The following is a 12,808-nucleotide window of genomic DNA, read 5'->3' on the forward strand; positions in this document are numbered from 1 at the left end:
GGAGTTGACCTTCGCCCTCTGTAGATTCTAAGTAGACACGGTCTTGTTGTTCTGTAGCTTCTCCTCCTTCTGTCCGGGTGTCTGTCTGTCTCTTTCCTGTCCCTCCACCCCCGCACGAGGACCACTGGGCACTCATGTGCTTTTTTGGGTGGTCTCTGCAGTGGACCGCATCATCGGTCTGGACCAGGTGGCCGGCATGTCAGAGACAGCGCTGCCCGGGGCCTTTAAGACACGGAAGGGCATGTTCCGGACCGTGGGTCAGCTCTATAAGGAGCAGCTGGCCAAGCTGATGGCCACGCTGAGGAACACCAACCCCAATTTCGTCCGCTGCATCATCCCCAACCACGAGAAGAAGGTGCGGGTGCCTGGCCCCGTCTGTCTCCCTGAGCAGAAGTGCTCCCCCTGCCTCCCACCCCACACTGAGAGCCCCAGCAAAGACCCTGTGTGGCGCGGCACAAGGCTCCCTGAGCACATGGGCTGTAGTTGTGGTCTGCGTTCTGCTGGGGTGCCTGCGGGCTGCCCGGACTCCCACCCCGGGGGGCGTTTACCCAGCGGAGTCCGAGGGGCCTGCCCTGCCTCCGCCGTCGACACCAGGCGAGGACGTGAGACCACCACGTCTGTCTCCCTCTCCAGGCTGGTAAGCTGGATCCCCACCTGGTGCTGGACCAGCTGCGCTGCAACGGGGTCCTGGAGGGCATCCGGATCTGCCGCCAGGGCTTCCCCAACAGGGTGGTCTTCCAGGAGTTCCGGCAGCGGTGAGCCAGGGCTGGGAGCCTGCCCTTCCCGCGGCGGGCCGCGTGGGCGAGGGGGTGGTTGCCTCATCCCTGTGGATCTGGGGTCTGGTCGGCTCCTCCCGTTCCCCGTCTTGTTAGCTTGCTGGCTGTCACTGCTCGTGACTGGGGACCCTGGCACTGCTTGCTACCGCCCAGGGATCTTGGAGGAGAAATTAAAGAGGAATGAGCCAAAGATGGGGGTGTTTGGGGAACTTTGTGGAAATGGAGGTCTCAGAGCACTGTGGCTTCCTGCCATGTGCGTAGAGCGGGACATTGATGACACAGTCCTGTGTGTGTCATGACTATGTTCGGTGCCAGTTGCTGGCCCGATGCAGCCCTCTCTGTTTCTGGGACTGTCCCACTTGTTAGAGGCCCCTGCAGCGCCTTGGGGGAAAGGGGACAGATGTGGACCCTGGGCCATTGGCAGTTGGGGAGCCCAACCTAAAGCTTGCCCTCGTGTGACCGAAACAGCTCAGTGTGAGTTTCCGTTCACTTCCTGGAACACCTGAAGGCTGGCTGTGTCACTCAGCCTAAGGAAAGAGCAGGGTGGCATTTGCCGAATGTCTTCCTCCCTTGGGAGACTCGTGAAGGGAATCCCCATGTGTGTTGTCCTGTAGGGCTGGTCCTCCTCCCTCCCGTGCATCCCAGTCCACATGGAATCCAAGTGAGGGGTGGACTGACTGGGCTTCTCGTTCTTCCTCAGATACGAGATCCTCACACCGAATTCCATTCCGAAGGGCTTCATGGATGGGAAGCAGGCCTGCGTGCTCATGGTGAGTAGAGCTGCTGTCTCTGCTTCCTGCTGGGGTGGGGGGTGGGGGGAGGACACCGACGGTGGGTGTGTATGTGCATGGCCTGTGCCCCCAAGCCTGGACCCGCCCCTTTTCGCTGGATGACAGCTGCGCTCTGTTGTCGTGCGCTGATGTAGTCCTGATTCTGCTGGGGCCCCTCTCGGCGGCCCTGTTGGCCCTGGGATGGTCAGGGATGGCGTGTGGGACTGGGCAGTGTGGAGACTAATGCTGCAGTCATGGCAGGCTCTGGTGGGAGCCGATCCCTTCCTTTGGGGCCCAGTCTCGTGCTTTCTTGCTCGTGTCTCCTCGGATCGTCACACCCAGTGTGGGTGGCAAGGGAAGCCGGCACAGAGCATGGCTCCAAGCCCCCGCAGTGCGTGCTTCTGGACATTTCCTCACAGCGCGCCCCCCCTGCAAGTGCCTGCTGTGCCCCTTGGGGACTCAGTGGCAGAGCTGGGGCCGGGTGCCCTCTGTTCTGTGTCCTACTGTGTTGGTGTTGCGTTGTTCTTCAGGCGTCCAGGGTGGGCTGCCCCTGCCTCCTGTTGTTTTTCCTCTGAGTTCTTTCCAAAGAGGAGAGAGAATGGGGTGGGAGTTGTCAGGGAAGAGGGACGGAGGAAGTAGGCACCTCTGTGGGAAGCTCTGCATTAGGTGATAGAGAGGGGGGATGGGAGGGAGGAGAACGCTCCCTGTTGTGCAGCGCCACCAGCTGGTGGGACCGGGGGCCTGACGGGGCGGGCACGTGGGCCGCCTTTCTCCAGGCTGTCCAGGCTAGGGGTGGGGCAGGGAGGGAAGATGCTTGTGATGGCTCCACCCGCAGTGTCCTTCCCTGCTCCTCCCAGGGCCTCTCCAGGACAATTGGGGCCAATTGCCCCCCCACCCAAGCTAGTTCGGATCCCAATCCTCCCATCCCAGGCTCTGCCTATTTCAGACCGTATTCTCAGTTCTTGTCTCCCAGGCAGACAGATGGACTCTTGCCTCGGTGGGTTAACAGGAGAGCCCTGCACTATACTCAGACCACTCAGCGATGGTAATGGGCATTCATTCTGCTCCGTCCGCAGCACGTGTGGCCCTATATTGAGCTCTGCTCTCCTGTTCAGATCTCACAGCCGTACTGGGGATGAGGCACTATTATTTGCTTGATTTCTTCACTCTTCTCCTAATTAAAGTATTATCCCCATTTTCCAGCTGAGGAAGCACGGGCTCCTAGAGGTTAAAGGCCCAGGTCCCCTAATTAGTGTTTGGTCCAGGGCTTGGCCTGAACTGGAGCGTGTCCTGGTCTTGGAGAAAGTGATGATGCCGCTCAGCCACCTCTGGTTTGAGGGTGGCCCGGCTGGGCACTGGTAGCCCGTGGTGGCAGTGCATGGAGGCGGGAGGTGGAAGGAGGCTTTTGGTCCCTTTGATGTCGAGGTTCTGTGTTTTTCTGCTGTCTGGTGCATCACCCTGCCCTGTGCGGGAAGCCACCTGCCCCTCCTCCTGGCATCCTCCGAGCCCCGCTTTCTCTGGCTCTGGGGGACAGGCTGCCCAGCGGAGAAGCGGCCACTGGTAGAAAGCCCCGCTGGGACAGCCCACTGGCTCCAGCGTTGCTCTGAGGGCCCCGTGGTGGCACGTGGTGAATGGTCTGCTCTGCTCCCCTCTAGATCAAAGCCTTGGAGCTGGACAGCAATCTGTACCGCATCGGCCAGAGCAAAGTCTTCTTCCGGGCCGGCGTGCTGGCCCACCTGGAGGAGGAGCGGGACCTGAAGATCACGGACGTCATCATCGGCTTCCAGGCCTGCTGCAGGGGCTACCTGGCCAGGAAGTGAGTTCTCGGAGGGGCCCGCCTCTGCCCGGCCTACCCATGCTCCGGCTTCCCGGCTTTCCTGCCGCACAGGGGCACGGGTGCTGGCCGGGGCTGGAGCTCTGTGCCCCCTGCTTTCTGGATTTATGTCTGAGGTTTAAAGTGACCAGCTGGCAGGGGCGACTCTGGGCCTGATTTGCCTGCCGCAAAGTTGTGCTTACCAGTATTCCTCCCCGTGTCCCTTGTTGTGGGGTTGATGCCCAGAGGGTGGCTGTCCCAAGCCCCTTGTGCTCCCAGTACAGGAGACCGTCCTTCAGTCTGGAGCTTCTCCTCCGGGAATAGGGCTCACCTGCTGCGGGACAGCGGCTGTGGCAGTTGCACACTGAGCCTCCGAACCCCTGTGTCTGTGCTTGTGGCCGTGTGTTTCCGTGTGAGCTGGGAGCCTTGGGAGACAGAACATAGCTTGGTGGTGTTTGGACAAACGGAGCCCTCATGTATCCCAGAGCCCCCCCGGTCCACACGTTAAGCCCACCTTTGCAGGACATCAGCTGTTACTTTCCACCAAAGGCCCCCACTGGAGGGTGGCAGGGGGCTGGGAAGCTGCAGTCTGTCTACTGAGTGACCAGCAGTCCCGCTGGACACAGAGTTAGTTAGCCACAAGGGACTTTAATTCTGTGAACGTACTCGTCCCTTGGTGACAGACGAAGGCTCGGTGACCCGGGTCCTTGGCACCCTCTGGGGGCTCACCCACAGGACTCACCCCCAAGGCCAGGCTCCTTGCCTGCACTTGTGCCTTGAGGCATCTCAGGTGGGGAAGGGTCGGCTCCCCCGTCTGCTGGAGCTGTGTGGTCTCCTGCCCTGACGGCGTCCCTGTCCCCAGGGCCTTTGCCAAGCGGCAGCAGCAGCTGACGGCCATGAAGGTCCTGCAGAGGAACTGCGCCGCTTACCTCAAGCTGCGGAACTGGCAGTGGTGGCGGCTCTTCACCAAGGTGGGTTCCCCACGGGCTTCCCCCGCCCCCGCCAGCGCTCTGCCGGCCTCCGTCGCCGCCTCCTGGCCTCCGTGCGGGACTTGGGGCCCAGGGAGCGGCGCGTAGCCTGGGCCTCCCCCCCACCCCCCACCCGAGCCTGCCAACACGAGTCTGGGCTGGGCCTGCCCCGCGGGGTCTGGAGCGTGCGCGCTGTGGCACGTGTCTGGCGTGGACGGCCTGGGCGCTGGGGCCGCGCGTGCTGGGGGCGCTGTCCTCCCAAGCAGCCACAGGGCCGTGGGTGCTCCCAAATGGACAGGCCTTCCCCTCCCTAGCCTTCCCCCCGCTCCCCGCAAAAAAAAAAAATCCCTTCATCAGGAACGTAGCTCAGGTTGCTTTCGATGAAAATAGATAATTTGTGGCTGTTGTGAAAAGTTAAACTAGAGAAGCAGACAAACGTTCACACGTGATCCCTTCAGCCCCAAGCCAGTGTCTGCTGGGCAGACGTTTGCATGTTTATTCCCGCTTTTTTACTCTTTAAGTCTCCACTCGCAAACCGTAGGCCGTCTTACCTGGCAGAGCTCTGACTTGTGTAACGAGGCTTGTGTTGTGTATTTGCCATTTAGGATTCCCTCATGAGCATCATTTTTTAGAAGTCAGCGTCTTGTTCCCTGGAGACACTTCTTGTTTTATCTGGCCGCTTTCCCCGTCGTGTGTGTTTCTCTCCTTCCTAGTTTTTCATCCCTGTGAACACGCTGTCCACATCTTTGTGCACGCACAGGTGGTTTCCCTGACCTGTACTTAGCGGGGTCAGAGGGCCCGGGCACCCAGCACCGAATCCATCTCCAGGAAGATGGTCTGTGTTGGTACCGCATCCTTAGCCGAGCGCCTCTGCCTCCATCTCTCCCAGGTCAAGCCGCTGCTGCAGGTGAGCCGGCAGGAGGAGGAGATGATGGCCAAGGAGGAGGAGCTGGTGAAGGTCCGGGAGAAGCAGCTGGCGGCCGAGAACAGGCTCACCGAGATGGAGACCCTCCAGTCCCAGGTAGGTGTCTGCGGGCTCTGGCGTGGTTGGGGCGGCTGCTCCCAGTGCTGCCACCTGCTGGCCAGCAGGAGGCAGGGCATGTGGGGAGTTGCTGGAGAGGTTTTGCTGTTCCTGTCAACAGACCCCACTGGGGGTTCTGTGATGTAGGGAGGCGCCCCATGGGACAGAGAGCTCCTGAGTATGGGGTAAACCTCTCTGAGTCTGTTTCCCGGGGATGGTGGTGCACGGCTCATGGAGTCGTGGTGAAGGATCTGGAACACGACGTTTGGGAAGTGCCTGGAAGCCTCGGCAGCCTCAAGACGGGAACTTTTCTGGTGGGTGAGGAAGCCTGAGCGCCAGGACCTCTGAGCTGCCAGGGCTCATGTGGTCCCCGTGCTCTTCGCAGCTCATGGCGGAGAAGCTGCAGCTGCAGGAGCAGCTCCAGGCGGAAACGGAGCTGTGTGCCGAGGCCGAGGAGCTCCGGGCTCGCCTGACCGCCAAGAAGCAGGAGCTGGAAGAGATCTGTCATGACCTGGAGGCCAGGGTGGAGGAGGAGGAGGAGCGCTGCCAGCACCTGCAGGCCGAGAAGAAAAAGATGCAGCAGAACATCCAGGTCAGCCCCCTTCCTCCTCCCAAGAAGGGGTAGTGCTGGCCGCAGGACATGGGGTGCAGGGGACGGGGCGCAGTGCCCCGGGAGCCAGAGAGGACGCCGCAGTCGCCAGGCCCGTGGGAGGCCGCTCTTTGGAGAGCTTCTTTCTGCAGGCAGGGAGTCCTCACGGGCATCAGCTTGGGGGATCCCAGGCAGTTTGATTTCATACCCTCAGTCCTCACTGTGGTCCGTCCGAGGAGCCAGGGCGATCGGCTCTGCCTTTGGCTCATGCTGCTGGCGGGCAGCTGGCTCGGGGAGGCACCTCAGAAGCAGTGAGCACACTGTTGGGCCGGGTTCCCTCGGCGGCGTACCCTAGTTGTGAAGACGGCAGCCTGCCAGTGGGGGTGTGGTCTGCTCCCCCCTCACGTTCTCCCCGGCCCCGCGGTAGGAACTGGAGGAACAGCTGGAGGAGGAGGAGAGCGCCCGCCAGAAGCTGCAGCTGGAGAAGGTGACCACCGAGGCCAAGCTGAAGAAGCTGGAGGAAGACCAGATCATCATGGAAGACCAGAACTGCAAGCTGGCCAAGGTGAGGCCCGGGGGGCCCAGCCACACCGCGGGCAGAGGAGTTGCGTCTGGGCGCAGGCTAGGCTCTGGGATCCGGGGGCACCTGCCTACCTCCGCCTCTCCCTCTCCTGTGGCCACAGCGTATGGCGGTCACGGGCCCTCCTGCATGTCTGTGGCCTCTGCGTGCCAGCGTCCTACTCAGTGGGGTGTTTCTCACCACTGAGTGGGGCCCAAGGGCAAGGTTTGGCATATCTTCTTGGTAAAGGTTTCTGTCAGCTTTCAAGATGCAAGACTTACAGCTGAGCCATCTGTGGGGTGTTGCACATCCGTCCCCGGGGCGGGGCTTCAGGCACCATGGCTTGGTGTGGAGGTGCGGGTGCCCTCCACCAGCCGTCCCCAGTGTAGTGGCTTTTTCTCTTAGAGCCAAGTCGGGTCCCCGTCGGAGTCTTATCCAGTGAGCAGATAAAAACCCAGAGTCGAGTCAGTTGAAAGGGTCAGAAGGCTGCCCCCAAGCCCAAGTGTGGGCCCTGGGCGGATGTGGCAAGAGGCCAGCCTGTGGACTCTGTGACACAAGGCTCAGACACCTGGGCTGCGGTTAGTGCCGGGCCTGGGAGGTCAGCCTGGCTGGGGACTTGCTAAGATTAGGACTCCAGTGGTAGCCACGCGGTGGAAGGTCAGGGGAGCAGCCGGGGTGTTTTGGAGAAGCTTTGGCATGAGAAAGGCGGAGGTCACAGCCCACGCAATGGCTGGGGGCCGGACACATAGCAGTTAGAGTCATTGTGTCTGAAGCCCCTTCCCAGTTCTGGCTGCCACCTGTGTGCCTTTCTTACTTGAGCCCAAAGGGTGACACAGGTCCAGGAAGGCCTTAGGCATCCCCATTTATAGACCATAAGGAAGCCCACCCAGCTTATTCAGGGCTGCCGGTGACTTTTCTTCTTTATAAGATTTATTTATCTGAGAGAGACCAAGAGGGGCAGAGGGGGAGCATCTCAGGCAGACTCCCTGCTGATCGTAGAGCCTGACCTGGGGCTTGATTTCAGGACCCCAAATCATGACCTGAGCCGAAACCAAGAGTCTGTCACTTAACCGCCTGCGCTGCCCAGGTGCCAGCTCGTGACCTTTCAGGATTACCCTTTGATCTAGAAAGTCCTAGTGAATCAAGCATTTGAGTCCTCCCCTTGGTTCAGTCCTAAATTTCCGGGCAAGTTATACTTTGAAGAGTGCTGAAGTGTTCTGTGCTCAACTAACTTTACCCTCTGAACCACCTCACCCCCCAGGAGAAGAAGCTTCTGGAAGACAGAATAGCTGAGTTTACCACCAACCTCATGGAAGAGGAGGAGAAATCGAAGAGCCTCGCCAAGCTGAAGAACAAGCACGAGGCGATGATCACCGACCTGGAGGGTAAGAGGGCAGCAGGCAGGGACCGAGGTGCCCCCAGGTGCACCTGGGCCGGTCTCATGTTCACTGCGTGCAGGCAGGCTTGTAGTCTGCAACCCCTAACGACTGCCCTGAAAACCTCAGCTCCGGACACTGACTGGACTGGGGACGGATATATCCCCACGTGAGGGTCTCTCGGAACACTTCGGCATTTCTCTCCTGTTGTGTGCCGTGAGTTGCACAAGATTGACGTCCTGAGAGGTCCTAAGTTTGACCCCAGCTTTGCCGCTTACCCGCTGTGTCGCCTTGCGGCTCTCCCGTAATCTCCATGGGCTTCAGTTTCTCTTCCCTTCAAGGGGGCACAGTGAACGGGCGTCCACAAGGACCACACTAAATCACACATACAGGCACACCATGCGGGGCTGGGCTGGACAGATGCCATTGCTTGACTTGGGACAGGTGGCCAGTTGTGCCTTTGTCTCCCTGTCTTGTGGGAAGATGACAGGGTAGAGCACAGGTCTGTGTCTTTTGAGGGGCGTAGACAGCGCAGGGACAGGGGAGAGGGGACCACTGTGGAGGCTCCGAGCTCACGCCAAAAACCACCACTCTGTCAGCAGAGACTCGGGGCAGCCCCTTGTGCCCAGGGCACTTGACTCCCTGCACATGTAGGGCCCAGACTGTCCAGACTGAGCACCAGGAAGGTTTTCCTAGCCCCTCCTGCCCCCTTCACGTTTGTAGGGGATGAGGCGAGTCAGGCCCGCAAGGGGAAGCAAGGTGCTGGAGGGGGTCTCTGCCCAGGGACTCCCTCTCTCATCCAGGTCTAGGGGGCAGAGCCCCTGGGCGGGCAGACACAGAGGGGGTCTCAGGTTTGACCCCGGTGAGTGTTAACAGAGACGTGGGACAGTCCGAACACACACGGCTGGTGGGAGCGGGAACTGGTAGTGGCCTTGCACAGTCTGGTGCTGCCTGGTGGCTTTGAAGCTTCACGTGCCTACAACCAACCCAGCACTCTTGGCCACACTCCCTGGAGCTTCCGGGCCAGCGCACATGGCAGCAATGTTCCTGAGGGCACACAGTGAACGCGACCTGAATGCCCATCAGTTGTGGCATGGGAATAGCTGGGGTCCGTTCACCAGACTGGTCCACGGAGATCAGTTGCACTGACCCTTAACTTGCCCAGTCTCAAGGTGTTACTATTGAGTGACAAAAGCAAGTCAAGGAATAAGTCGCTGACCCTTGCTGAGCACAGACTCTGGGCTGGGAGCTGTCTTGAGTGCTTGCGGATACCAATGCCCACGAGCCTCACAACCTCGTGAGTCAGGTGGTCTCGTTATCCTTGTTCAGGTGATGCACAGAAAGGTTACGGGGTTACCCGAGTGACGTCCTGGTGGGAATCATAAGGCCATACATTGGACCCTGAAGCCTGTATTTTAGGGAGGCAGGCCTGGTACAGCCTTAAAGGAAAACAAAGGAGCTGTGAGCACAACTTGCAGGGGAACGTAGGTCCCTGGCGGGGCAGGTCAGCAGAGTTTGGGGTGAAACCGGACGTAGCAGCTCGGGGGATGTTCTCTCCTTCATCCAAGCCTTGGGTACAAGTGTCTGCTTATCGTGGTCTTTTAAGGCTCACATATGTTTTATAACAAAAACTCAGTATTTTTTTTGCAAAAATAGAAAAAGGTGGGAAAAAATCTGTGGGCACTGAGGGCTCTGTTGTCCCCCGGCTTGTTCCTCAGAACGCCTTCGAAGAGAGGAGAAGCAGCGTCAGGAGCTGGAGAAGACTCGTCGGAAGCTAGAGGGGGATTCCACTGACCTCAGTGACCAGATCGCTGAGCTGCAGGCCCAGATTGCGGAGCTCAAGATGCAACTGGCCAAGAAAGAGGAGGAGCTGCAGGCCGCCCTGGCCAGGTGAGGGCCACAGTCAGCCCACGGCAGGGCCCGCGCCCCCTGCTGGCACCTGTTGTCGTGCCGGCTGCTGCTGTCCTCTTGGAGCTGTCGCACAAGACAGGTCCTGTCCTGTTAGGGCATGCGTGCGGCTGCTTCATCACTGCCCTTTTGTAGTCCCCCAGAAGTCATCCACAATGTCACCCAATGCCCTAGGCCTTTCCTTTCTCACATTTTAAAGCTTTCTGGCTATAGGCTTGCTTTAAAAACAAAAACAAAAAACCCCAAACTTTGTTTTAGAGCAGTTTTTTTTTTTTTTAAAGATTTTGTTTATTTGTCAGAGAGAGAGAGAGAGAGAAAGATCACAAGTAGGCAGAGAGGTAGGCAGAGGCAGAGGGAGAAGCAGGCTCCCTGCCGAGCAAGGAGCCCGATATGGGACTCGATCCCAGGATGCTGGGATCATGACCTGAGCCGAAGGCAGCCGCTTAACCAACTGAGCCACCCAGGTGTCCCAGTTTTTTTTTTTTTTTTTTTTTAAAGATTTTATTGAGAGAGAAAGAGTGAGAGAGAGCATGAGAGGCAAGAAGGTCAGAGGGAGAAGCAGACTCCCCATGGAGCTGGGAGCCCTATGCGGGACTCGATCCCAGGACTCCGGGACCGTGACCTGAGCCGAAGGCAGTCGCTTAACCAACTGAGCCACCCAGGCGCCCTTATAGCAGTTTTAGCGTAACAAGAAAACTGAGCAGAAGGTGCATAAAGTTCCCCAACAGCCCCACACCTCCCCCACGCGGCCCTGCCCACTGTCACTTCGCAGCCAGGGTGGCACATTAATTGCAATTAACAAACCTGCACTGGTGTAATTCTCACCCCCAGAGTATGTTCTGCAGCTTCCTAGTTTTCTTTAGTTGCTGTAATGGTGGACTGCAGGCGGCGTTTCATTTCCTTTTTAATTTTCACCTAACATTTACTTATTTTTACGTTTCAAGCACTGAATTTCAGTTTGGAAAATGAAGTGATTCTTCTACGAGGTTTTTCAGTTCTCAGAGTGGTTTTGCTCTTAAATCTTCTGGACGCTTCAGATGTTTCTGTGGAGAGGAGTGCTTGAGGGCTGTGGTGATGACTTCCAGAAGCAGCTTTGGCTGCTCCTCTCCAAAGCCTTTTCTGCACGCTCTGCTCCCTGAGGCGGAAAGAGCCTCCTGATGTTGTTGGTCTCTTCGGCAGAGTGGAGGAGGAAGCCTCCCAGAAGAATATGGCCCTAAAGAAGATTCGCGAGCTGGAATCCCAGATTTCTGAGCTCCAGGAGGACCTGGAATCAGAGCGAGCTTCTAGAAATAAAGCTGAGAAGCAGAAACGGGACCTCGGGGAGGAGCTTGAGGCTCTGAAAACAGAGTTGGAGGACACTCTGGACTCCACGGCTGCCCAGCAAGAGCTCAGGTGCGTTGTGCAGCAGAGGGGCCAAGTCACTAAGGATGGGAGTGGGGGGGGGGGCGCAGGGAGGGTGAGGCCTCCTCAGCAGCTTTTCCCTGGGTTGGAGCAGAGTGGAGGCTTGTCGAGGAAGCTGCTGTAGAGTTTGGGTGAGGCCCAAACTCTGGGAATCCTCCCCAGAGAGGGTCTGCGAGCCTGGGCTGGAGGATGCATGGCCGGGAAGGGAGCATGGCTGGACAGCAAGGCTGGGGTGGCCGGTGCCCCTTGCCGGCCTCTCTGCAGCCAGGGGAGAAGAGCCTAGGGCAGCAGCACGCCCAGGCCTGGCCCCCATCCTGAGGGTGCTTCTTTGCAGGTCCAAACGTGAACAGGAAGTGAACATCCTGAAGAAGACCCTCGAGGATGAGGCCAAGACCCACGAGGCCCAGATCCAGGAGATGAGGCAGAAGCACTCACAGGCTGTGGAGGAGCTGGCGGAGCAGCTGGAGCAGACGAAGCGGGTGCGTGGGCTTCCCTGGGAAGGGCTCCGCGACTGTGGGCAGCACTGGGCTGCTGGCGGGGGAGAGTCCTCCTGGAGGTGGGCTGCTGCCCTGGGCCAGGCCTGCAGAGCAGAGCGGTTTCCAGTACCAGCTGCCTGGGTTGAAGTCCAGGCTCCAGCCCTAAGCAGCTGTGTGATTTGGGCCAGTTGCTGCCTCTGTGCTTCAGTTTCCCCATCTGTAGAGGAGGATAAGGATAGGTCTGTCTCACGCAAATCCCTGACTGCTGGAGTTGATGACAGGTAAAAGCACATGAACAAGTGAACGATAAAGACTCAGCAAATTGTTCGAGAATGACTGTTGTTAGTGTTTTGTTCAGGACCCGCCAGACCAGAAAGCCTCCAGGAATTGGAGGGGCCTGGTGCCGAGTGTCAGAGGGCCCCAGGGTTTTCGCTGGAGCACCCCCACGTGGTCAGCTGGAGTCTTGGTGGGAAGCCTTGGGATATTAATCCTGCTGGTCTCAGGCAGGTGGCTGGGCCAGGCGGTTCCCCAAGACCACGTTCTGCCTGCTGTGGCCCCTAGCACGCAGCCACTTTGGGTGGCAGCCCAAGAGGTCAAAGGCTTCCACATGACGGCCTGTACAATATTCTCAGAGGCGTGCCTTGTCCATCCGGGCCCCTTCTGGTGGAAGCCTTACCTTACCCTTCAGCTTTTCCTTTCCCAACATACCGTGTCATGTGTGCGGCCCCCTGACACATGTCTGTGACCCTGTGACCGGCTCAGTGGAGAGCAGAATGGGACTGTCGAGTGGATTCTGTACACGCCACTCGTATATATTCTGGAAGATCATCACATCATCACGCAGAATATCAGATTTCACAGAGGCTTTATGGGAAGCCTGACTGAGCAGCTATTATTTCTCTTGGTGTTCTGATAGTGCTAAAGTCTTAGTATCTAGTGATGATAGACCCTTATGCTTGAGCTGGGCGGGGACTGTTGCCAAGCTGAGGACACGGGCCTCGTGTCCCGTCCGGCCGAGTGAGGAGTGCGGGTCAGGCCCGAGCGTCTGGCCCGAGGCTCTCAGCAGCACGTGTCCCCCAGGCTGGCCCACCGGCATTGCTGCTGAGAGAGCAGACTCCTCTCTCCTGGCTCCTGCCAGGGCCCCGCTGCCC

General features: G+C 58.8%; 1 protein-coding gene across 1 annotated transcript in view; it reads left to right on the plus strand.

Moving 5' to 3' along the window:
* Nucleotides 1-12,808, plus strand: part of MYH9 (myosin heavy chain 9) — an 89,464-nt gene that overhangs the window by 65,895 nt on the left and 10,761 nt on the right. The window contains exons 16-27 of the mRNA XM_046011458.1: nt 162-355; nt 634-755; nt 1,477-1,546; nt 3,202-3,362; nt 4,222-4,330; nt 5,217-5,348; nt 5,734-5,940; nt 6,365-6,502; nt 7,758-7,881; nt 9,591-9,762; nt 10,960-11,172; nt 11,516-11,660. Of these exons, the coding sequence (XP_045867414.1) occupies nt 162-355; nt 634-755; nt 1,477-1,546; nt 3,202-3,362; nt 4,222-4,330; nt 5,217-5,348; nt 5,734-5,940; nt 6,365-6,502; nt 7,758-7,881; nt 9,591-9,762; nt 10,960-11,172; nt 11,516-11,660 (1,787 nt within the window). The remainder of the gene's footprint in view (nt 1-161; nt 356-633; nt 756-1,476; nt 1,547-3,201; nt 3,363-4,221; nt 4,331-5,216; nt 5,349-5,733; nt 5,941-6,364; nt 6,503-7,757; nt 7,882-9,590; nt 9,763-10,959; nt 11,173-11,515; nt 11,661-12,808) is intronic.

Source organism: Meles meles, chromosome 7 (assembly GCF_922984935.1).
Source record: "Meles meles chromosome 7, mMelMel3.1 paternal haplotype, whole genome shotgun sequence".
In the NCBI taxonomy this organism is placed as follows: Eukaryota; Metazoa; Chordata; class Mammalia; order Carnivora; family Mustelidae; genus Meles; species Meles meles.